At 47.7% G+C, this 24,466-nt stretch overlaps 2 protein-coding genes across 5 annotated transcripts; both read right to left on the bottom strand.

Moving 5' to 3' along the window:
- Positions 1-237: 237 nt before the first annotated feature.
- Positions 238-15,810, bottom strand: zbtb1 (zinc finger and BTB domain containing 1). 3 transcript variants are annotated; one of them, XM_087806336.1, is made up of 3 exons: positions 15,716-15,810; positions 15,050-15,378; positions 238-2,969 (listed from the first exon to the last, which is right to left on the bottom strand). In XM_087806336.1, exon 3 carries the CDS (start codon positions 2,966-2,968, stop codon positions 1,271-1,273), a length of 1,698 nt encoding a protein of 565 aa, XP_087662462.1. In that variant the 5' UTR covers position 2,969; positions 15,050-15,378; positions 15,716-15,810; the 3' UTR covers positions 238-1,270. The 3 variants fall into 3 exon arrangements, with proteins under 3 accessions (XP_087662462.1, XP_087662461.1, XP_087662463.1); XM_087806335.1 differs by having other exon boundaries at positions 15,050-15,171; XM_087806337.1 differs by lacking the exon at positions 15,050-15,378.
- Positions 15,811-15,908: 98 nt separating this feature from the next.
- LOC148066870 (centrosomal protein of 170 kDa protein B-like) lies at positions 15,909-23,707 on the bottom strand. Of its 2 annotated transcripts, none has more exons than XM_087805730.1 (17): positions 23,568-23,707; positions 22,757-22,846; positions 22,617-22,695; positions 20,978-21,036; positions 20,839-20,914; positions 20,651-20,755; positions 20,127-20,582; positions 19,298-20,073; positions 19,015-19,195; positions 17,472-18,827; positions 17,233-17,410; positions 17,012-17,153; positions 16,726-16,866; positions 16,534-16,622; positions 16,374-16,467; positions 16,218-16,269; positions 15,909-16,156 (listed from the first exon to the last, which is right to left on the bottom strand). In XM_087805730.1, the coding sequence occupies exons 1-17, from the start codon at positions 23,670-23,672 to the stop codon at positions 16,056-16,058; spliced, it is 4,080 nt and encodes a 1,359-aa protein (XP_087661856.1). In that variant the 5' UTR covers positions 23,673-23,707; the 3' UTR covers positions 15,909-16,055. The 2 variants fall into 2 exon arrangements, with proteins under 2 accessions (XP_087661856.1, XP_087661857.1); XM_087805731.1 differs by having other exon boundaries at positions 16,534-16,619; positions 16,723-16,866; positions 17,233-17,383.
- Between the last annotated feature and the right edge of the window lie 759 nt (positions 23,708-24,466).

Here is a 24,466-nt window from a genome sequence, read left to right as displayed (position 1 = left end):
CATTGTTTAATGATATTGTTGTGTTCACTTTATTAAATAAAAACATTGTTTAATGATATTGTTGTGTTCACTTTATTAAATAAAAACATTGTTTAATGATATTGTTGTGTTCACTTTATTAAATAAAAACATTGTTAAATGATATTGTTCTGTTCACTTTATTATATAAAAACATTGTTAAATGATATTGTTCTGTTCACTTTATTAATATAAACATTGTTAAATGATATTGTTCTGTTCACTTTATTAAATAAAAACATTGTTAAATGATATTGTTCTGTTCACTTTATTAAATAAAAACATTGTTAAATGTACTGAATTCAATCAAACGGGTCGTAATAAGTTGAAGGAGTTTTTATTCTGAGTCAATCCCGTCATCATGCGTCATACATCCGGGTCTTCCCCCCACGTGACCTCCTAATCCATGACACATATGATTCACTAAATAATTAAATATTTTTATTTTCTGATTTAACCTTATTTTTCTATTAATATCTTTCGTTCTGATTGTTTTATTTTAGGACAAATTAATGATCTTCTTGTTTCAACGTTAAGTTAAACATTCATCTGTTTTTACGTCATGATGACGTAACATAACGTGACATTTTATTTTATTTTATTTTTATTTTATTCTATTCTATAACTGCTGGCGTCACTCGCCACCAGATGGCGCTCCTTAGCTCGTTGATATTTTGTTAAACATTAAAAAACAGCGACGACAGAATTTTATTTTCAATTGAAATGTTTTATTAATAATGATTTCGTAGATAAAAGAAATAAAATTCTATTATTGAATGAATTGGGGTCTCTCACGCAGTGCATCATGGGAAGGTGTGAATCACACCTGCTCGTACCTGCGACACCGTCAGCGCGGGAACCAGGTTGCGCATGCGCGTGAGTCACGGTTTTGAAACTAGTTAAACCGAGTTAAATAAAGTAAACACGTGACGAACATACGATCTTTTACTTTAGTATTTTGCAAAAGATCGCTTTTATTAAAGGAAGCATCAATAAATGTTTAGAGAATAATGACGTAAATAATGACAGATCGTAGAAATTCAATGATTTTAAAATAATAATGAAACATTTCAAATGTTAAATTAAAGCATCAATACTTTGATTGACTTTTATTCACAAGAGTTGTGTTTATATAGTCAGTTACATGTGTGTTGTTTGTGTGCGTTTATGTATATGTGTGTGTATATATGAATGTTCGTATTTATACATGTGTATGTATGTGTGTGTACATGTGTGTGTGTGTACGTGTGTGTCACAGTCTCCGGGTGTGTTGGTGGTGGTAGTGACTTCGCAGGTCTTTGCGTAACCGAAACTTGTCTCCACAGACTCCGCAGGTGTACAGGTGAACCTCCATGTGGACCTCTAGCTGCTCGTGACCTGGGAAGATCTGGAAACACACCTGGCAGAGCGTCTGGCCAGCAGCCAGATGTGAGGCCATGTGTCGGACGTGGTCGTGTTTGAGGAAGGCGCCCTGGTGGCAGACGGGGCACAGGTAGCGGGCGGCGCCCTGATGCATGTCAGTGTGAAGGCGCAGCTGACGCTCGCGCAGGAACTGCTTCCCACAAGTGTCGCAGGTGAACTGCTTGTGGCGGGTGTGGACCGTGTGGTGCTCGCGCAGGTGGCAACGTTGGTAGAACCCGCGGCCACAGATGCTGCAGAAGTGTTTCCTCCGGTGATCCGCGCCGACGACCTCCTCCAGCGGCGCTGGCGGGTCCGGGCACGAGAGCGTGTGCTCCAGCACTGCCGACTGGTTCTGGAGGACAAGACCGCAGTGAGGACACGCCCCTGGCTCCTCCTCCTCCTCCTCCTCCTCAGACTCGCCGCCAGCGCAGCGCTCGGCGTGTTCCTGCAGTTGCCGACCCTTGATCAGCACCTGACCGCAGCGCCCACACGCACACACGTGGGTCATGTGACTGGCCAAGAAGTGGGCGGGTCTATCTTCCTCCAGCAGGGGCTCGCTGCAGAGCTCGCAAGGTTCCGGCTCGTCTTCCTTCTTCACTCTCTTGGTCCCGGACTCGCCCCAGGCCTTGAGGTTGGTGTCAGAACTAGAGTCCTCTCTGCTCCGGTCCATTTGGACCTCCTCGATGTCTTCAGTTTCCGTCTTGATGGCCACGCCCCCAGCAGAACGAGCCTCCCCCCATAGAGCGGAGCTGGTTCCGGGCCAATCCTCATCCACTCGGCTGTCGGAGGCCAGACTCTCTTCTTTGCCGGACTCTGGCTCCGTCAGTGTTCCGGGGGGGCAGTACTTCCTGTGGGAGGAGCATGTGAGGGCGTGTTCCAGCAGCAGCTTCTCGCAACTGAACACAAAACCGCAGTCGTCACAGGTGAAGGTGCGGCCGAAGCGTGGGCGATCCTTTAAGCTCCGCCCCCCGGACCGTTTCCTGAGATCACACGGCTGGTCCACCCCGTCCTCCGCTGGCGGCACTGCCAGAATGCTGGCCTTAACCGCTCCTAGACTGACCGGTGGGGATTCGTACATGCGCACACCGAACATCATGGAACCGGCGAGCGTTGCAGAGGAGGAGGAGGAGGAGGAGGAGGTCGGGGCGGAGCTGTGGGGTTCTTGCAGGTCCTCAGGAGACTCTGGGACATAGTACATCTGCAGCGACGCCATTGAAGTTTTCAACTCCTCGAAGTCGTAATTGCCGGCGGCGACACGTCCGACATACATGAGCTGCAGGATCCGGTCGAAGCACTCGGCGCTGATCTTCATGTTGCTGAGGTCCAGTGACACCTGCTGCTCCGCCCTCGGGCCCTGGTGGTCAGACCAAGACCCTTGCTGGTCACGGATGAAGGTCATCCTGAAGTAGGCACTGCAGGCAGCGAGCACGGCTCGGTGCGCCCGGAAGTAGAAGTCGCCGATGGAGAGCAGGCAGTCGCACAGGAAGCCCCACTCGCGCTGACTGTTGAGCTGCTGCAGGACGTGCTCGCTGTGGTTCAGACGCGACATCCTGCAGACGCAGAGGAGAACGTCACTATTATCAGTGTCATCATTTTATCAAATGGATGGATTTAACTTTTTCAAATGTTAAACGTATTACATACGTTACAAATTCAATATATATGTAATAATCATCAAACTTTCAGCCAATCCTGCAACACACGGACGATCATGTGATGTTGTGGTAGAACATAAGTTGGTTTTATTACCAATATTTTATCTTGGATTTAAAAGAACACGAGTTTAGATTTAGAACTTTTATTCTTGATTGATGAGGAAACATGAGCGAAGTTCCATTATGTACATGCTCCGCCCTCTATTGGTTTATCCCTTAAGGCTTCCGCCCCTACACCTGAATAAATGTAATCTACTCTACGCCCAACTGGGGGGAAGGGTCCGCCCCCCTATATAGACTCTTCGTCTCCCTTTTGAAACTCTGTCACCTCGAATCGACATTAAGGTCCATATTCTTCATTACTCCAGCAAGTTTTTTTTCACCATTGGGTGTCGCTATAGAACGAAAGACTTGCATCTCTTGCACAGCCGTCCTGGCAGAGTTAGGTCTGGACAACATTGGCATCTATGAGGACGACCCTGATGTTCCAGGAAACTCCGGCTACGACCTCCACTGTCGGAGCTGAACACCGCTTCCCGGTCGAAGACTTGCCCTCCATTTCGTTGGCGGCAGCTCGGATTGGGTTGTCGGGTACCAGGCGGCACCCAGACCTCCGAACCGAACCCGGACAGAACCTGGTGCACGTAGACATCGCCCTTATCAGCATAAAGGTGGTAAAGTCTATGATAGTGTTCCATGTAAGTCTGAAACTGTTATGTCGGCACATAAGGGGAAGAGCTGCCGACATTCCCCAGAAGGCTTTGCGAGTGGTCGCTGCGGTAACCAAAACAAACAAGACAGCGGCCGCATTCTTACGGTGGATGACATTTTAAACACGCCGGAGGCTTCGAGAGCAATTTTAAAACCATCTCAAACTTCCACGGATGAAGTAAATGTGTAAATAGCCGTTGAAACGTTGCCATTTTATGCCTCGAAATGGCCCTTTTCGTTGGGGCCCCCGTGCGTACCTCCATACAACGAGAGGAACACGACCTGAGGGCCCGTCACACCAGCAGGACCAGACCAGGACATGATGGTTTTGGTAGTTTTATGACCAGAAATCCTCCAATTCGTTTCGTTACTCGCTTTCAAAAGGTTCTTCAGGGTCTAGCTGGAGGCCCCTTCAAGCCTTTGGACCAGAGAGCCCTACTGTCACTGAAGACTGCCTTCCCTTTGTTAAATGTATCAACAAAGAGGTGAACTTTGTGCCCCAACTGTGGACCTCGCCGACGAGTCTGTGAGATTAGAAGGTCCTAATCCTTCCTTCTGCACGAAGGTCATTACGTCGTCTTTAAGGTCAAGGACGCTTTGTTTAAGGGCTTTTTACCTGCATTCACATCAAGTTCAGAGGAGTGACTGGAGACGTCCGTCAAGCTGCATCGTGGTCGTCTACGTTTGTGCGCTACATGAAGGTTCTCCGTCTCACACAGTAACTGGTGGAACCTCATGTACCACAGAGTCAGGGCAGGGATGAAGGAGTGAAGATCTCTGTCCCAGCCAGGACTGAACTGAGGCCTTCCCTTGGGTTAGAAACCAACAGCGAAGGCCGTTAGAGACAAAGCCTGTTGTGCGTCTTTAGAACCTCAGTGACAGAGAAGACCCACAACAGTTGGAGGCGGAGCAGGTACTGATAGAACCAGAGTATCATGTGTCGGTTCTTTACCGGTTTGGATCTATGATCCCTCGACTTCTGGTGGAGTTTAACCATCAAAGGTTCGACAAGTGATTGGAATCTTGGATGAAATGTGTGTGACGTGTGGAGGCTGATCAGAGATGACCAGAGATGACCGGAGATGACAAGAGATGACAAGAGATGACCAGAGATGACCAGAGATGACCAGAGATGACCAGAGATGACCAGAGATGACCCGAGATGACCAGAGATGACCAGAGATGACCAGAGATGACCAGAGATGACAAGAGATGACCAGAGATGACCAGAGATGACCAGAGATGACCAGAGATGACCAGAGATGACCAGAGGTGACCAGAGATGACACGAGATGACACGAGATGACCAGAGATGACAAGAGATGACCAGAGATGACAAGAGATGACCAGAGATGACACGAGATGACACGAGATGACCAGAGATGACACGAGATGACACGAGATGACACGAGATGACACGAGATGACAAGAGATGACAAGAGATGACCCGAGATGACCCGAGATGACCAGAGATGACAAGAGATGACCAGAGATGACCAGAGATGACCAGAGATGACCAGAGATGACACGAGATGACACGAGATGACACGAGATGACACGAGATGACCAGAGATGACACGAGATGACCAGAGATGACCAGAGATGACAAGAGATGACACGAGATGACACGAGATGACACGAGATGACCAGAGATGACACGAGATGACACGAGATGACACGAGATGACACGAGATGACACGAGATGACCAGAGATGACACGAGATGACACGAGATGACACGAGATGACAAGAGATGACCAGAGATGCCCAGAGATGACCAGAGATGACACGAGATGACCAGAGATGACAAGAGATGACCAGAGATGACCAGAGATGACACGAGATGACACGAGATGACCAGAGATGACCAGAGATGACAAGAGATGACCAGAGATGACCAGAGATGACAAGAGATGACCAGAGATGACCAGAGATGACAAGAGATGACAAGAGATGACCAGAGATGACCAGAGATGACCAGAGATGACCAGAGATGACCAGAGATGACACGAGATGACCAGAGATGACCAGAGATGACACGAGATGACACGAGATGACCAGAGATGACCAGAGATGACCAGAGATGACAAGAGATGACCAGAGATGACCAGAGATGACACGAGATGACCAGAGATGACAAGAGATGACAAGAGATGACCAGAGATGACCAGAGATGACCAGAGATGACACGAGATGATCAGAGATGACACGAGATGACCAGAGATGACCAGAGATGACAAGAGATGACCAGAGATGACCAGAGATGACACGAGATGACACGAGATGACCAGAGATGACCAGAGATGACAAGAGATGACCAGAGATGACCAGAGATGACCAGCGATGGCCAGAGATGACCAGAGATGACACGAGATGACCAGAGATGACAAGAGATGACACGAGATGACCAGAGATGACAAGAGATGACACGAGATGACCAGAGATGACCAGAGATGACAAGAGATGACCAGAGATGACCAGAGATGACACGAGATGACACGAGATGACCAGAGATGACCAGAGATGACCAGAGATGACAAGAGATGACAAGAGATGACCAGAGATGACCAGAGATGACACGAGATGACCAGAGATGACAAGAGATGACAAGAGATGACCAGAGATGACCAGAGATGACCAGAGATGACACGAGATGATCAGAGATGACACGAGATGACCAGAGATGACCAGAGATGACAAGAGATGACCAGAGATGACCAGAGATGACACGAGATGACACGAGATGACCAGAGATGACCAGAGATGACAAGAGATGACCAGAGATGACACGAGATGACCAGAGATGACCAGCGATGGCCAGAGATGACCAGAGATGACACGAGATGACCAGAGATGACAAGAGATGACACGAGATGACCAGAGATGACAAGAGATGACACGAGATGACCAGAGATGACCAGAGATGACAAGAGATGACCAGAGATGACCAGAGATGACACGAGATGACCAGAGATGACCAGAGATGACAAGAGATGACAAGAGATGACCAGAGATGACAAGAGATGACCAGAGATGACCAGAGATGACCAGAGATGACCAGAGATGACCAGAGATGACAAGAGATGACCAGAGATGACAAGAGATGACCAGAGATGACCAGAGATGACACGAGATGACACGAGATGACCAGAGATGACCAGAGATGACCAGAGATGACAAGAGATGACCAGAGATGACCAGAGATGACACGAGATGACCAGAGATGACAAGAGATGACAAGAGATGACCAGAGATGACCAGAGATGACCAGAGATGACACGAGATGATCAGAGATGACACGAGATGACACGAGATGACCAGAGATGACCAGAGATGACAAGAGATGACCAGAGATGACCAGAGATGACACGAGATGACACGAGATGACCAGAGATGACCAGAGATGACAAGAGATGACCAGAGATGACACGAGATGACCAGAGATGACCAGCGATGGCCAGAGATGACCAGAGATGACACGAGATGACCAGAGATGACAAGAGATGACACGAGATGACCAGAGATGACAAGAGATGACACGAGATGACCAGAGATGACCAGAGATGACAAGAGATGACCAGAGATGACCAGAGATGACACGAGATGACCAGAGATGACCAGAGATGACAAGAGATGACCAGAGATGACCAGAGATGACACGAGATGACACGAGATGACCAGAGATGACCAGCGATGGCCAGAGATGACCAGAGATGACACGAGATGACCAGAGATGACCAGAGATGACCAGAGATGACACGAGATGACACGAGATGACCAGAGATGACACGAGATGACCAGAGATGACACGAGATGACACGAGATGACCCGAGATGACCCGAGATGACACGAGATGACACGAGATGACACGAGATGACCAGAGATGACCAGAGATGACCAGAGATGACAAGAGATGACCAGAGATGACCAGAGATGACCCGAGATGACACGAGATGACACGAGATGACCAGAGATGACCAGAGATGACCAGAGATGACCAGAGATGACCAGAGATGACACGAGATGACACGAGATGACACGAGATGACACGAGATGACAAGAGATGACCAGAGATGCCCAGAGATGACCAGAGATGACACGAGATGACCAGAGATGACAAGAGATGACCAGAGATGACCAGAGATGACACGAGATGACACGAGATGACCAGAGATGACCAGAGATGACAAGAGATGACCAGAGATGACCAGAGATGACAAGAGATGACCAGAGATGACCAGAGATGACAAGAGATGACAAGAGATGACCAGAGATGACCAGAGATGACCAGAGATGACCAGAGATGACCAGAGATGACACGAGATGACCAGAGATGACCAGAGATGACACGAGATGACACGAGATGACCAGAGATGACCAGAGATGACCAGAGATGACAAGAGATGACCAGAGATGACCAGAGATGACACGAGATGACCAGAGATGACAAGAGATGACAAGAGATGACCAGAGATGACCAGAGATGACCAGAGATGACACGAGATGATCAGAGATGACACGAGATGACCAGAGATGACCAGAGATGACAAGAGATGACCAGAGATGACCAGAGATGACACGAGATGACACGAGATGACCAGAGATGACCAGAGATGACAAGAGATGACCAGAGATGACCAGAGATGACCAGCGATGGCCAGAGATGACCAGAGATGACACGAGATGACCAGAGATGACAAGAGATGACACGAGATGACCAGAGATGACAAGAGATGACACGAGATGACCAGAGATGACCAGAGATGACAAGAGATGACCAGAGATGACCAGAGATGACACGAGATGACACGAGATGACCAGAGATGACCAGAGATGACCAGAGATGACAAGAGATGACAAGAGATGACCAGAGATGACCAGAGATGACACGAGATGACCAGAGATGACAAGAGATGACAAGAGATGACCAGAGATGACCAGAGATGACCAGAGATGACACGAGATGATCAGAGATGACACGAGATGACCAGAGATGACCAGAGATGACAAGAGATGACCAGAGATGACCAGAGATGACCAGAGATGACACGAGATGACACGAGATGACCAGAGATGACCAGAGATGACAAGAGATGACCAGAGATGACACGAGATGACCAGAGATGACCAGCGATGGCCAGAGATGACCAGAGATGACACGAGATGACCAGAGATGACAAGAGATGACACGAGATGACCAGAGATGACAAGAGATGACACGAGATGACCAGAGATGACCAGAGATGACAAGAGATGACCAGAGATGACCAGAGATGACACGAGATGACCAGAGATGACCAGAGATGACAAGAGATGACAAGAGATGACCAGAGATGACAAGAGATGACCAGAGATGACCAGAGATGACCAGAGATGACCAGAGATGACCAGAGATGACAAGAGATGACCAGAGATGACAAGAGATGACCAGAGATGACCAGAGATGACACGAGATGACACGAGATGACCAGAGATGACCAGAGATGACCAGAGATGACAAGAGATGACCAGAGATGACCAGAGATGACACGAGATGACCAGAGATGACAAGAGATGACAAGAGATGACCAGAGATGACCAGAGATGACCAGAGATGACACGAGATGATCAGAGATGACACGAGATGACACGAGATGACCAGAGATGACCAGAGATGACAAGAGATGACCAGAGATGACCAGAGATGACACGAGATGACACGAGATGACCAGAGATGACCAGAGATGACAAGAGATGACCAGAGATGACACGAGATGACCAGAGATGACCAGCGATGGCCAGAGATGACCAGAGATGACACGAGATGACCAGAGATGACAAGAGATGACACGAGATGACCAGAGATGACAAGAGATGACACGAGATGACCAGAGATGACCAGAGATGACAAGAGATGACCAGAGATGACCAGAGATGACACGAGATGACCAGAGATGACCAGAGATGACAAGAGATGACCAGAGATGACCAGAGATGACACGAGATGACACGAGATGACCAGCGATGGCCAGAGATGACCAGAGATGACACGAGATGACCAGAGATGACCAGAGATGACCAGAGATGACACGAGATGACACGAGATGACCAGAGATGACACGAGATGACCAGAGATGACACGAGATGACACGAGATGACCCGAGATGACCCGAGATGACACGAGATGACACGAGATGACACGAGATGACCAGAGATGACCAGAGATGACCAGAGATGACAAGAGATGACCAGAGATGACCAGAGATGACACGAGATGACCAGAGATGACACGAGATGACCAGAGATGACCAGAGATGACCAGAGATGACAAGAGATGACAAGAGATGACACGAGATGACACGAGATGACCAGAGATGACCAGAGATGACACGAGATGACACGAGATGACACGAGATGACCAGAGATGACACGAGATGATCAGAGATGACCAGAGATGACCAGAGATGACCAGAGATGACACGAGATGACCAGAGATGACACGAGATGACACGAGATGACCAGAGATGACCAGAGATGACACGAGATGATCAGAGATGACACGAGATGACACGAGATGATCAGAGATGACACGAGATGACCAGAGATGACACGAGATGATCAGAGATGACACGAGATGATCAGAGATGACACGAGATGATCAGAGATGACCAGAGATGATCAGAGATGACCAGAGATGACACGAGATGACCAGAGATGACACGAGATGACACGAGATGATCAGAGATGACACGAGATGACCAGAGATGACCAGAGATGACCAGAGATGACACGAGATGACACGAGATGACCAGAGATGACACGAGATGATCAGAGATGACACGAGATGACACGAGATGATCAGAGATGACACGAGATGATCAGAGATGACACGAGATGACACGAGATGACACGAGATGACCAGAGATGACCAGAGATGACACGAGATGATCAGAGATGACACGAGATGACCAGAGATGACCAGAGATGACCAGAGATGATCAGAGATGACACGAGATGACACGAGATGATCAGAGATGACACGAGATGACCAGAGATGACACGAGATGATCAGAGATGACACGAGATGACACGAGATGATCAGAGATGACCAGAGATGACACGAGATGACACGAGATGACACGAGATGACACGAGATGACCAGAGATGACCAGAGATGACACGAGATGATCAGAGATGACACGAGATGACCAGAGATGACCAGAGATGACAAGAGATGACAAGAGATGACCAGAGATGACACGAGATGACCAGAGATGACCAGAGATGACCAGAGATGACCAGAGATGACACGAGATGACCCGAGATGACCAGAGATGACCAGAGATGACCAGAGATGACACGAGATGACCAGAGATGACCAGAGATGACACGAGATGATCAGAGATGACACGAGATGACCAGAGATGACCAGAGATGACCAGAGATGATCAGAGATGACACGAGATGATCAGAGATGACACGAGATGACCAGAGATGACACGAGATGATCAGAGATGACACGAGATGACACGAGATGATCAGAGATGACCAGAGATGACACGAGATGACACGAGATGACACGAGATGACACGAGATGACCAGAGATGACCAGAGATGACACGAGATGATCAGAGATGACACGAGATGACCAGAGATGACCAGAGATGACAAGAGATGACAAGAGATGACCAGAGATGACACGAGATGACCAGAGATGACCAGAGATGACCAGAGATGACCAGAGATGACACGAGATGACCCGAGATGACCAGAGATGACCAGAGATGACCAGAGATGACACGAGATGACCAGAGATGACCAGAGATGACCAGAGATGACACGAGATGACACGAGATGACACGAGATGACACGAGATGACCAGAGATGACCAGAGATGACCAGAGATGACCAGAGATGACACGAGATGACCAAAGATGACCAAAGATGACCAGAGATGACCAGAGATGACCAGAGATGACACGAGATGACCAGAGATGACCAGAGATGACCAGAGATGACACGAGATGACCAGAGATGACCAGAGATGACCAGAGATGACACGAGATGACACGAGATGACCAGAGATGACCAGAGATGACCAGAGATGACCAGAGATGACCAGAGATGACCAGAGATGACACGAGATGACACGAGATGACACGAGATGACACGAGATGACACGAGATGACCAGAGATGACCAGAGATGACCAGAGATGACCAGAGATGACACGAGATGACACGAGATGACACGAGATGACCAGAGATGACCAGAGATGACCAGAGATGACCAGAGATGACCAGAGATGACCAGAGATGACCAGAGATGACCCGAGATGACCAGAGATGACCAGAGATGACCAGAGATGACCAGAGATGACACGAGATGACACGAGATGACACGAGATGACACGAGATGACCAGAGATGACCAGAGATGACCAGAGATGACACGAGATGACCAGAGATGACCAGAGATGACACGAGATGACCAGAGATGACCAGAGATGACACGAGATGACACGAGATGACACGAGATGACCAGAGATGACCAGAGATGACAAGAGATGACACGAGATGACACGAGATGACACGAGATGACACGAGATGACCAGAGATGACCAGAGATGACCAGAGATGACACGAGATGACACGAGATGACACGAGATGACCAGAGATGACACGAGATGACAAGAGATGACAAGAGATGACCCGAGATGACCCGAGATGACCAGAGATGACAAGAGATGACCAGAGATGACCAGAGATGACCAGAGATGACACGAGATGACAAGAGATGACCAGAGATGACCAGAGATGACACGAGATGACACGAGATGACCCGAGATGACACGAGATGACCAGAGATGACCAGAGATGACCAGAGATGACCAGAGATGACCAGAGATGACCAGAGATGACACGAGATGACACGAGATGACCAGAGATGACCAGAGATGACCAGAGATGACACGAGATGACCAGAGATGACCAGAGATGACCAGAGATGACACGAGATTACCAGAGATTACCAGAGATTACCAGAGATTACCAGAGATGACACGAGATGACCAGAGATGACCAGAGATGACCAGAGATGACACGAGATGACCAGAGATGACCAGAGATGACCAGAGATGACCAGAGATGACACAAGATGACACGAGATGACCAGAGATGACACGAGATGACACGAGATGACCAGAGATGACCAGAGATGACCAGAGATTACCAGAGATGACACGAGATGACCAGAGATGACCAGAGATGACACGAGATGACCAGAGATGACCAGAGATGACACGAGATGACACGAGATGACCAGAGATGACCAGAGATGACAAGAGATGACACGAGATGACACGAGATGACACGAGATGACCAGAGATGACACGAGATGACACGAGATGACAAGAGATGACAAGAGATGACCAGAGATGACCAGAGATGACCAGAGATGACACGAGTTGACCAGAGATGACACGAGATGACACGAGATGACAAGAGATGACAAGAGATGACACGAGATGACACGAGATGACAAGAGATGACAAGAGATGACCAGAGATGACCAGAGATGACCAGAGATGACCAGAGATGACCAGAGATGACACGAGATGACAAGAGATGACAAGAGATGACAAGAGATGACCAGAGATGACAAGAGATGACAAGAGATGACCAGAGATGACCAGAGATGACACGAGATGACACGAGATGACCAGAGATGACCAGAGATGACCAGAGATGACCAGAGATGACACGAGATGACAAGAGATGACAAGAGATGACCAGAGATGACCAGAGATGACCAGAGATGACACGAGATGACAAGAGATGACCAGAGATGACCAGAGATGACCAGAGATGACCAGAGATGACCAGAGATGACCAGAGATGACACGAGATGACACGAGATAACCAGAGATGACCAACGATGACCAGAGATGACCAGAGATGACCAGAGATGACAAGAGATGACAAGAGATGACACGAGATGACACGAGATGACCAGAGATGACCAGAGATGACCAGAGATGACACGAGATAACCAGAGATAACCAACGATGACCAGAGATGACCAGAGATGACCAGAGATGACAAGAGATGACACGAGATAACCAGAGATAACCAACGATGACCAGAGATGACCAGAGATGACCAGAGATGACACGAGATGACACGAGATGACACGAGATGACCAGAGATGACACGAGATGACACGAGATGACCAGAGATGACCAGAGATGACAAGAGATGACAAGAGATGACCAGAGATGACCAAAGATGACCAGAGATGACCAGAGATGACCAGAGATGACACGAGATGACCAGAGATGACACGAGATGACCAGAGATGACACGAGATGACCAGAGATGACACGAGATGACACGAGATGATCAGAGATGACACGAGATGATCAGAGATGACACGAGATGATCAGAGATGACCAGAGATGACCAGAGATGACACGAGATGACACGAGATGACCAGAGATGACCAGAGATGACCAGAGATGACCAGAGATGACAAGAGATGACCAGAGATGACCAGAGATGACACGAGATGATCAGAGATGACACGAGATGACCAGAGATGACCAGAGATGACACGAGATGATCAGAGATGACACGAGATGATCAGAGATGACACGAGATGATCAGAGATGACCAGAGATGACCAGAGATGACACGAGATGACCAGAGATGACCAGAGATGACCAGAGATGACACGAGATGATCAGAGATGACACGAGATGACCAGAGATGACCAGAGATGACACGAGATGATCAGAGATGACACGAGATGATCAGAGATGACACGAGATGATCAGAGATGACCAGAGATGACCAGAGATGACACGAGATGACCAGAGATGACCAGAGATGACACAAGATGACCAGAGATGACCAGAGATGACCAGAGATGACACGAGATGACAAGAGATGACCAGAGATGACAAGAGATGACCAGAGATGACCAGAGATGACAAGAGATGACCAGAGATGACAAGAGATGACCAGAGATGACCAGAGATGACCAGAGATGACCAGAGATGACCAGAGTGTAAAAATAAATTCAACCTTCAAATTATTGGGTTCAATTATTGAATTAAATAATGAAATGTTTGATAAGAACTTATGTTCTGGAACAATGGACTCACACGTCGATCACCGCTGACACAGAGGTCAGGGGTCAGGGGTCAGGGGTTCAGGATGAACTCATCTCTACTTGAGAAGATATGAAACCACGAGATTCTTCCATTTCATAACATCTCACTCGCTCACCTATGACGTCATCGCGCGTCTCTGTCCAGGAGGTTCTAGACTCTTGACCCTCAGACACACGTGACCCGATGATGACGTCGATCATCCTCCATGTTGATCCAGAAGTTGATTTTTTTTAAAGCCTTTAAAACATGAAACTAACAATGAAAGAGTTTCATGAAAATATCTTTGACGAACGTTTTTTATCATACGTTTGATTCTTTCTTCCTCGTCGATGATAGTTTTCTGTAAATAAATTCGTGTTTTTAACGTCTCAATAGCTCCGCCCACTTCCGGGTCTGCAGCTGATGTGTTCAAGGACCGTCGTTCACATTGTTCGGATCGAAGAACTGCTTTGAAATACAAGAGACTGATTTACTCTTTACTCCGTTTTTCTTCTCAGGTCAGATGCTTAATACGTCCTCCAAGACAGTCCAAGTCCATATGATAAAATAGAATATAATGGCGATTTTACTGCTGCATTATTAAAGAAAACAAAACACGAAAAAAGACCAACAGCGCTAGTGGGGGCTTTTACTTTGAAAGTCCCGTCAGAAGAAAAGCTTTGACGCTGGAATAAAAAGAGTCGCGCACGCGCCTCTACGGAACCGACGGCAACGATACCGGTCCAAAGACCGGACAAGGTTCATCAGAACCGACTATCTTTAGTCAATCTGGAGAACTCACCCACACTCGCAGAGGTTCTTCTTCTTCTGTGACTGCTGCTCCTCCCGCTGGATCTGACCACTTCCGTCTAACGGAGGTGCCAAAATAAAATACTTCCGGTCGTGTGATGGCTTTCAAAGTTAAAACGAAGCACATTTTTCATAAACACACATTTGGCTCAAACCCATTACAACCTTAAAACAAAAACATAACGTTTGAGGGTTTGTGAGCGCCACCTCCTGGCGGTTTGATGAAGTATTTTATTCACATTCACAATCTAAAGCAAACATTCAGTCGTCAAGAACAACAACACAGATTAATACACGAGGAATCTTCATCAAGTGACGTTTCTTTCAACACTTTAGGATTTCGCTGCTCGATCGGATCCCCGGGTGGACCTGGAGGTCGAGGTCCGCTTCTTCTCTTTGACAGCAGGAGGTGCATCCACCAGTGAGTTGATGGCTGCAGAAATAAGGACCTGGTCAACAAGTTCTCACAGTCGGGAGAAGAACCGACAACCAACCTTCCAGTTGTCTCTGAACACGTCGCAGTTCCATCAGGATGGACGAGATCTCCTAGAACAAGCAACTCATGTGACCCTTTCTCGATCCATGCTGAAGATGATGATGATGATGAAGATGATAATGAAGACAACACCTGTTCAATGGACCAGACAAACCTGATTGGAGGTCTTGAGAAGTGGAACTTCAGTGTCGGTGTTGAACCTGCTCTCAAACTCCTCCCACAGATCGGCTTTGTTTCCCAACAGGACCCTAGGAGCAAAACCTCAGAAGTGACTCAAAACAAGGTGTCTCTTTTGGACCTGGTCCAGGACTTACCTCATCTTCTGGGCAAGCTGCTCTGTGTTCTGGCGGATCATGTGGGACAGCTGGGACACTGGACTCAACATGAGGTTGTCCAGAACCTCCTAGAAAAGACAGATGAGATCACAAGTGCCCTTTGTGATGCTTAGAACTAGAACTAGCTAATCTGACAAAGTAATGTGTGTGTTACTGAAGTTAGAGCACCACCTCTTGGCGGTCCTGTGCCGTTTTTGATTTGGAACCGGGCTCCGACCGGTTCATGTTTGAATCCAGGTTGTCGGCAGGACCAGCAGAGACGAGTGGAACCTTCTGGAAGTTTAAGCCCACCTCTGGGATGTGTTGGACCAGCTTGAGAGACAGAAAGGGTAAGGTGCAGAAGGTTCTGGTCATGAAGTGACCATCAGATGGCAAACATTTATCTGTCCCTTGGATCCAGAACCTCCTCACTCCACTTATGCCTTAAGTCTACACACACTCCTGTCATGTAACTCACCTCCTCTCGGACCGGAGCAGGTGTGGACGGCAGCGAGGTGGGTGTGGTTTCATGCCCTGAAACAGGCATATCTCCATCTCCAGCAACGTCGTGGATTTCTCGAGCCAGGATGGCCAGGTCCTTTGCTAGATCCTGGCTCAGCCTGTTAGACGGGAAGCATGGGGATGTTTTAGGGTTACAATTTAGGGGCCACTTGAATTAGTAGGTATGTTTTTGCCTACTTTGCGATCTCTGCACTATGATTAGACCAGTTCTGGTACGGGTCCTCGTCCTCCTCTGTGTCGACAGAAACTGGCCTGCTTCTTCGTGCCGTTGAATATTTAGGGGGATTGACAATTGCTAGTTCGTCTTCCGAGGATGAACAATGTAACCCTATGCAGCAATAAGTAGACTCTGGAACTGAAGTCTTAGGTTGGCCACTATTCCACAGATAGATTAGGACAAGCGTTTGGGGACTTACCTGCATTTTTAGCAGCTGCGGATTGTGTAGTTCTTGTTGGCTGTATCTTCACTGACGCTTTTCCCCCTTTACTTGCAAGAAGCCTCCTGGTGTCACCACCGGCATCTGAAGTTGATTTTGGTCCCGGTCGGCCCATGATGTGCACCTCATTGTCGCTCGGAGTATTGAAAGAACCAGTCCTCTTTCTTGGGAGTGCAAGGACGTCTAGACGTGACAATTTCTTCCCATCAGCTGATCCTTTGTGGTCCGAGTTTTGGGAGGCACGGTCTGTTTCCCCTCCATCAGTGTCAGAGGCCTCCCCAAGACGAGCTCTTCTGAGCATAGATGCTCGGGTGGGCCGTGGTGCTGAAAGGCTGTTGGACCGAGTCAGAACCTGTGGAGCTTTTCTGACCTTTAGATCAGGACATTTCTTACTGTGATTGAATGAATCCTGACTTGCAGGCTCTGTCCAAACGTGACTAGAACCCAACTGCTTCTTAGAAGTCTCTAAAGACACATTGCTTGTGTTTCGGGGACTTTGATAATACTTGCCCTTTTCACTCCTAACGGTTGGCTCCACTTGGTGTCGGCGCTTCTCAGAAAGACGTTCTCGGGCCGTAAGTGGCTGTCTTTTCTGGACTAGGCCAGAAAAGGATTTTTTCTTTTGTTGGACCAATGACCCGGATAAAGACTTGTCCCTATGATGACTGTTTTGACCATTCTCCGTGCCAGCTGGAATGTTTTTACAGCTTACTTGACTTACTGTGCTAGCAGTGTCCACGTCTGACTCTCCAGACCCTTCATCGTCAACATAACCAGAGGACCTTACTAAATCAAGTTCTCCCATTGGCCCGGGAAAACTGTGATTCTGGAGGGTCTGAAGAGATGGCTGGCTGCTTATATGGGGAAGCGTCTTTATCTGGACCTCATTGGGACGGTCTCTGGTGAAACTTTCCTGCCGATGGACAATGGAGGGGGAGTCTCCTTCTGTCATGCGCAGGTTTGGGGCGGAGTTATTTGGCTTGATGCCAGTCCTCTGTGTGTCTGATCTACTTAGGTGACGGATGACAATAGTAGTGTGCGAGGTCTTACCTGGCAGTGGATGAACTGGACTAAGGGGCAGGTCCAGTCGTGTTGGACAATCCTCAGAATCAATAAAGAAGCAAGTGGACTGAAGGCTGGCGCTGCCAGTAAGAGACTTTGTCTTGTGACTGTCATCAGAGCGACTAGCATCGCTCAAACTGTCTGGGTCCACATCCTCTGCGTAGGACTGGTCTTGTGTGCCGTTGTTGTAAGCAGGGTCCAATTGGCCAGAAGGGACCTGTGGAAGCATCCTTCTTGTCCTGCTCTCAGTGCTAGACTCAGAGCTGCCCAAATCTGAAGAAAAAGAGAACTGGTCAATTGTTAAAACAAACATGAGTGTGGCACCAATCAATGGCTACTATTTGGCTTGTGTTACACCCAAGACTTAGTGCCCGGATCAAGTTGTGAGTAGCAAATAAGGCCTACATAGGATGAAGGTCACAGTTCTACCTATGGTCTCTTGATTAATGTTTAGACTTACCATTAACCTGTACCTTTGGTGCCTCTGTGTCAACAGATTTTCCTTGTCCATCGGACAACTTTTTGTTCACCTGGACTGGGCTGGGACCGGTTGTCTGAGGGGAGGAAGGATGTCGGACCTTAATAGTGTCAGCAGTTCCAGCAGCCCCAGTAAACTCTAGAGAGTCCAGGACTCCGAATACCTGTCAGAAGAGCAAAGGTGTGAGAAAAGTCTAGACACTCACCACCTCTGAATTGTGCCTTTTCTTATTAATATATTTTATGGCCAGACGAGGATGTGTTACCTGGTCAATCATGTTGCGTGCTTGTGCCACTTCCTGGTCTGGGGCTTCAGTATCAATAGTGTATGTCCCAGCATCACTGAGACTGTCATCTTCTTCTGTTCTTAGACCTGCTGTACGAGCCCCAACATGCGCCTCAGTGACTGTCCCTGAATCTGGGGTAAAAGTGTGGACTTGGAGCTTGTTCCTACTAGGTGAGACGGGCAAAGCAGAGGTACTCATCCTGTCGGTTGGAGAGGTTACAATCTTCTGTAGGTGGTCTGGAGGCAACTTTCTGCCTGAGCAGGTCAAATGTCTGAGGCCAGTTGTCAGGCGAGATGTGGAACTCAGAGTGGCTGTCTCCCCCTCAGTCCTTTCTCTCTTTAAGGAGCTGGACCTCTGTTGGGATCCAAGGCCCACCATTCGCATGAGGCCAGTCTGCGGCTGTGTAGGGGGCACATGGCCATGTACTGAAGATGGCCTCTCTATTCCTCTCCTCCGCTCTTGTTTGCTGGATGGGTTGTGGGTAAAGGATTGTGAGCGCTTCTTCCTCGGGTTTTCTTTATCGAAGAACTCGATGATAAAGGCCTGATGTGGGACTGGCTCTGCAGGGAGTGTTTTCTTTTCTTCGGAACCCAGTGTGTCTTCTTCAGGGAGATGCTGTTGTGGTGGACTTGCAGGCTCTCTGCTTACAGAATGCAGTCTATGGTCCAGATGCTCGGAGTCTGGAGGCTGCAGCCTGTGAACGTCTGGCAGGTGCTCCTCTGAGTCACTCTGGGTGCCATCCTCGTGGTAATGACCTGAAACACAAAGAATCACTAGACTGAAGCAGTTGGGAAAGCTGCAGGCACACCTCTCAGAATCTTAGTATTGACGGCCAAGTCGCTTTTGGTGCTTAAGACGTCTTCGCTGGTCTCATTTTGTCTCATCCCCCTCATGTCCGCGTGCACCAGCCAGTCTGCAACCTTGTTCTCGGCTGTTAACGCGTCTGCTGAGGGGATACCAGAAGCTGGAATCTTTCTTTGCCGCATTGAAAATTTGGTGACGTGATCCTTGATCTTCATCTTTCCTGGAGCGCCAGAGTCAAACTCTATGGTGAAGGACGCGTGACTCTGGACGACGGGCTGGGTTTGGTTAGGGGGTTTCTGTGTGTCTATGTCTTTGGTGGGAATTTCGTGGAGCTGTGCCCCACCGACAGATGACACATCCTGTACGGGAATTTCGAAGCAGCTGGACTGGAACAGCGAGAACATTGAGGATTCTGACCCAGAGAGATCCTGGACCACAGACTGAGCTGTTTGATGTTCCACTGACAACGAGACACAACAACATTACTATCTTTGACGTCACCGATGACTGATTGACAGGTTCTACCACCTGACAGTTCGTCACTTCTGCGGTACTGATGGCCATGTTCCTCCTCCCCCCACCAAGAAGGCTGTCCATAGAGGGGAGTCCGGGTCAGTGGAGACTCAGAAACACCTTGAAATGACAATCACGACAAGACAATTTACACCACATGATATAGTCTTGCTCAATGGCTCAGAACCCAAAGATAAATTCACCTTGGCTCTTTGACCGAATCCTGCTCTCTGGATCTTCTATTTTCTTCAGTTGAAGTTGGCTGCTGTACTTCTCATGCTGCAAAAACAGAAGGTGACTTGACATGAAACCTTCTCACCGGGGAAATCATCAGCAGTTTACCTTCAGAGCCTCTTCAGGAACTTTATGTTCCCGTTTCTCCACAATGTAGATGCGAGAGTGTGAGCGGGGTCAAGGTCAAGGCTGTCAGAATAGATTAGAACTTCCCCACTTGGTCAACACCGACTCATATTATCTAACTTTTTATGTCAGTATAACGTGTGTGTATATAACATGTGTATATGCAGGTGTGTATGTGTGCGTGTAAGTTTGTATGTAACCCCAGCGCCAACAGTCTACTGTCTACACTTGAAGTGCAATATTTAGTATGTTGAACCACATTCTTCTACACACTAGAACTGCTCTGAAGTGGTTTATCTATCAGAAGAAACGTAATGAACACGTCAACCACCTCTATGGTGTCCCACAAGGTTCTGTTCTTGGTCCTATTCATAATCTATATGTTTCACTAGACTTGATCAGAAGACACTCTATAAACTTTACTGTTATGATGATGACACACAACTGTACTTGTCCATGAAGCAGATGAAAGATTTCACCTACACAACTACACTCCTGTATCACACATATCAGCAGCTACACAACTACACTCCTGTATCACACATATCCACAGCTACACAACTACACTCCTGTATCACACATATCAACAGCTACACAACTACACTCCTGTATCATACATATCAACAGCTACACAACTACACTCCTGTATCACACATATCAACAGCTACACAACTACACTCCTGTATTGCACATATCAACAGCTACACAACTACACTCCTGTATCACACACATCAACAGCTACACAACTACACTCCTGTATCACACATATCAACAGTTACACAACTACACTCCTGTATCACACATATCAACACTCTTCTCTCTTCTTTTCTCTCACTCTATCCTCCCTCACTCTTCTCTCCTCTTTTCTCTCACTGTATCCTCCCTCACTCTTCTCTCTTCTTTTCTCTCACTGTATCCTCCCTCACTCTTCTCTCTTCTTTTCTCTCACTGTATCCTCCCTCACTCTTCTCTCTTCTTTTCTCTCACTGTATCCTCCCTCACTCTTCTCTCTTCTTTTCTCTCACTGTATCCCCCCTCACTCTTCTCTCCTCTTTTCTCTCACTGTATCCTCCCTCACTCTTCTCTCCTCTTTTCTCTCACTGTATCCTCCCTCACTCTTCTCTCTTCTTTTCTCTCACTGTATCCTCCCTCACTCTTCTCTCTTCTTTTCTCTCACTGTATCCTCCCTCACTCTTCTCTCTTCTTTTCTCTCACTGTATCCCCCCTCACTCTTCTCTCCTCTTTTCTCTCACTGTATCCTCCCTCACTCTTCTCTCCTCTTTTCTCTCACTGTATCCTCCCTCACTCTTCTCTCTTCTTTTCTCTCACTGTATCCTCCCTCACTCTTCTCTCTTCTTTTCTCTCACTGTATCCTCCCTCACTCTTCTCTCTTCTTTTCTCTCACTGTATCCTCCCTCACTCTTCTCTCCATCCATCTATCTATCCCTCCACCCTTCCTCCCAGCGTTCACAGCAGGAGTCAACAATGAGTCTGGTTCTGCTCCAGGTTTCTTCTAAAAGCAACAACATATTCTTCGACACTTGAAATAAAGCTGAACGTGTTAGTTTGTCTTCATGTGTCTCAGGACCCTCCAGGGGGCGCTGTGCTGGTGGAAGGATATCATATCCGAAGCGCAACATGTCAGAAGCTCCCAAGGTCACGTAGGTCTGGTCAGGAATCTTCAGGTTGTTGACAAAGGTCTTCAAAGGTCAAGAGAGAAGAGTCAGTGAGATTAGAACCAACAACCATCAGGACTCTCACCCCGTTCAGGCTGCCCAGGTCCTTGACCAGGTGCTGGTCGCCTTCAGCATCGTAGTTGATGACGGCGTGTTGCTTGTCCACGCTGCGAGACTGAAGGGCACAAGGTCAGAGGTCATGTGACTCACCTGCAGGTCACGTGACTCACCTGCAGGGTCATGTGACTCACCTGCAGGTCATGTGACTCACCTGCCGGTCACGTGACTCACCTGCAGGTCATGTGACTCACCTGCAGGTCATGTGACTCACCTGCAGGTCACGTGACTCACCTGCAGGTCACGTGACTCACCTGCAGGTCATGTGACTCACCTGCAGGTCACGTGACTCACCTGCAGGGTCATGTGACTCACCTGCAGGTCACGTGACTCACCTGCAGGTCACGTGACTCACCTGCAGGTCACGTGACTCACCTGCAGGTCAAGTGACTCACCTGCAGGGTCATGTGACTCACCTGCAGGTCATGTGACTCACCTGCAGGTCACGTGACTCACCTGCAGGTCAAGTGACTCACCTGCAGGGTCATGTGACTCACCTGCAGGTCACGTGACTCACCTGCAGGTCACGTGACTCACCTGCAGGTCATGTGACTCACCTGCAGGTCATGTGACTCACCTGCAGGTCACGTGACTCACCTGCAGGTCACGTGACTCACCTGCAGGTCATGTGACTCACCTGCAGGTCATGTGACTCACCTGCAGGGTCACGTGACTCACCTGCAGGGTCACGTGACTCACCTGCAGGTCATGTGACTCACCTGCAGGTCATGTGACTCACCTGCAGGTCACGTGACTCACCTGCAGGTCATGTGACTCACCTGCAGCATCAGCTCGCAGTCCTCTCGCCCGACGAAGATCAGTTCTCTGGGGAGACGATGATGAGAACCTGAGCTGCTCACCAGGAACCAGGAAGTCACGCTCATGACGCCGGCTGGAGAAAGGCATGCTGGGAAACATGCGGGTGTGGTTGACGGATCATCACACACTTGTTTGTACAAATATGTGTGTGTGTGTGTGTGCTTTTATATATACACACACATAACATATACACACACATAACATATACACACACATAACATATACACACACATAACATATACACACACATAACATATACACACACATAACATATACACACACATAACATATACACACACATAACATATACACACACATGACATATACACACACATAACATATACACACACATAACATATACACACACATAACATATACACACACATAACATATACACACACATAACATATACACACACATAACATATACACACATAACATATACACACACATAACATATACACACACATAACATATACACACATAACATATACACACACATAACATATACACACACATAACATATACACACACATAACATATACACACATAACATATACACACACATAACATATACACACACATAACATATACACACACATAACATATACACACACATAACATATACACACACATAACATATACACACACATAACATATACACACACATAACATATACACACATAACATATACACACATAACATATACACACACATAACATATACACACACATAACATATACACACACATGACATATACACACACATAACATATACACACACATAACATATACACACACATAACATATACACACATAACATATACACACACACATAACATATACACACACATAACATAT

This window comes from Callionymus lyra, chromosome 13 (assembly GCF_982586985.1).
Source record: "Callionymus lyra chromosome 13, fCalLyr1.hap1.1, whole genome shotgun sequence".
NCBI lineage: Eukaryota > Metazoa > Chordata > Actinopteri > Syngnathiformes > Callionymidae > Callionymus > Callionymus lyra.
This window is presented reverse-complemented; position numbering and strand designations above follow the sequence as displayed.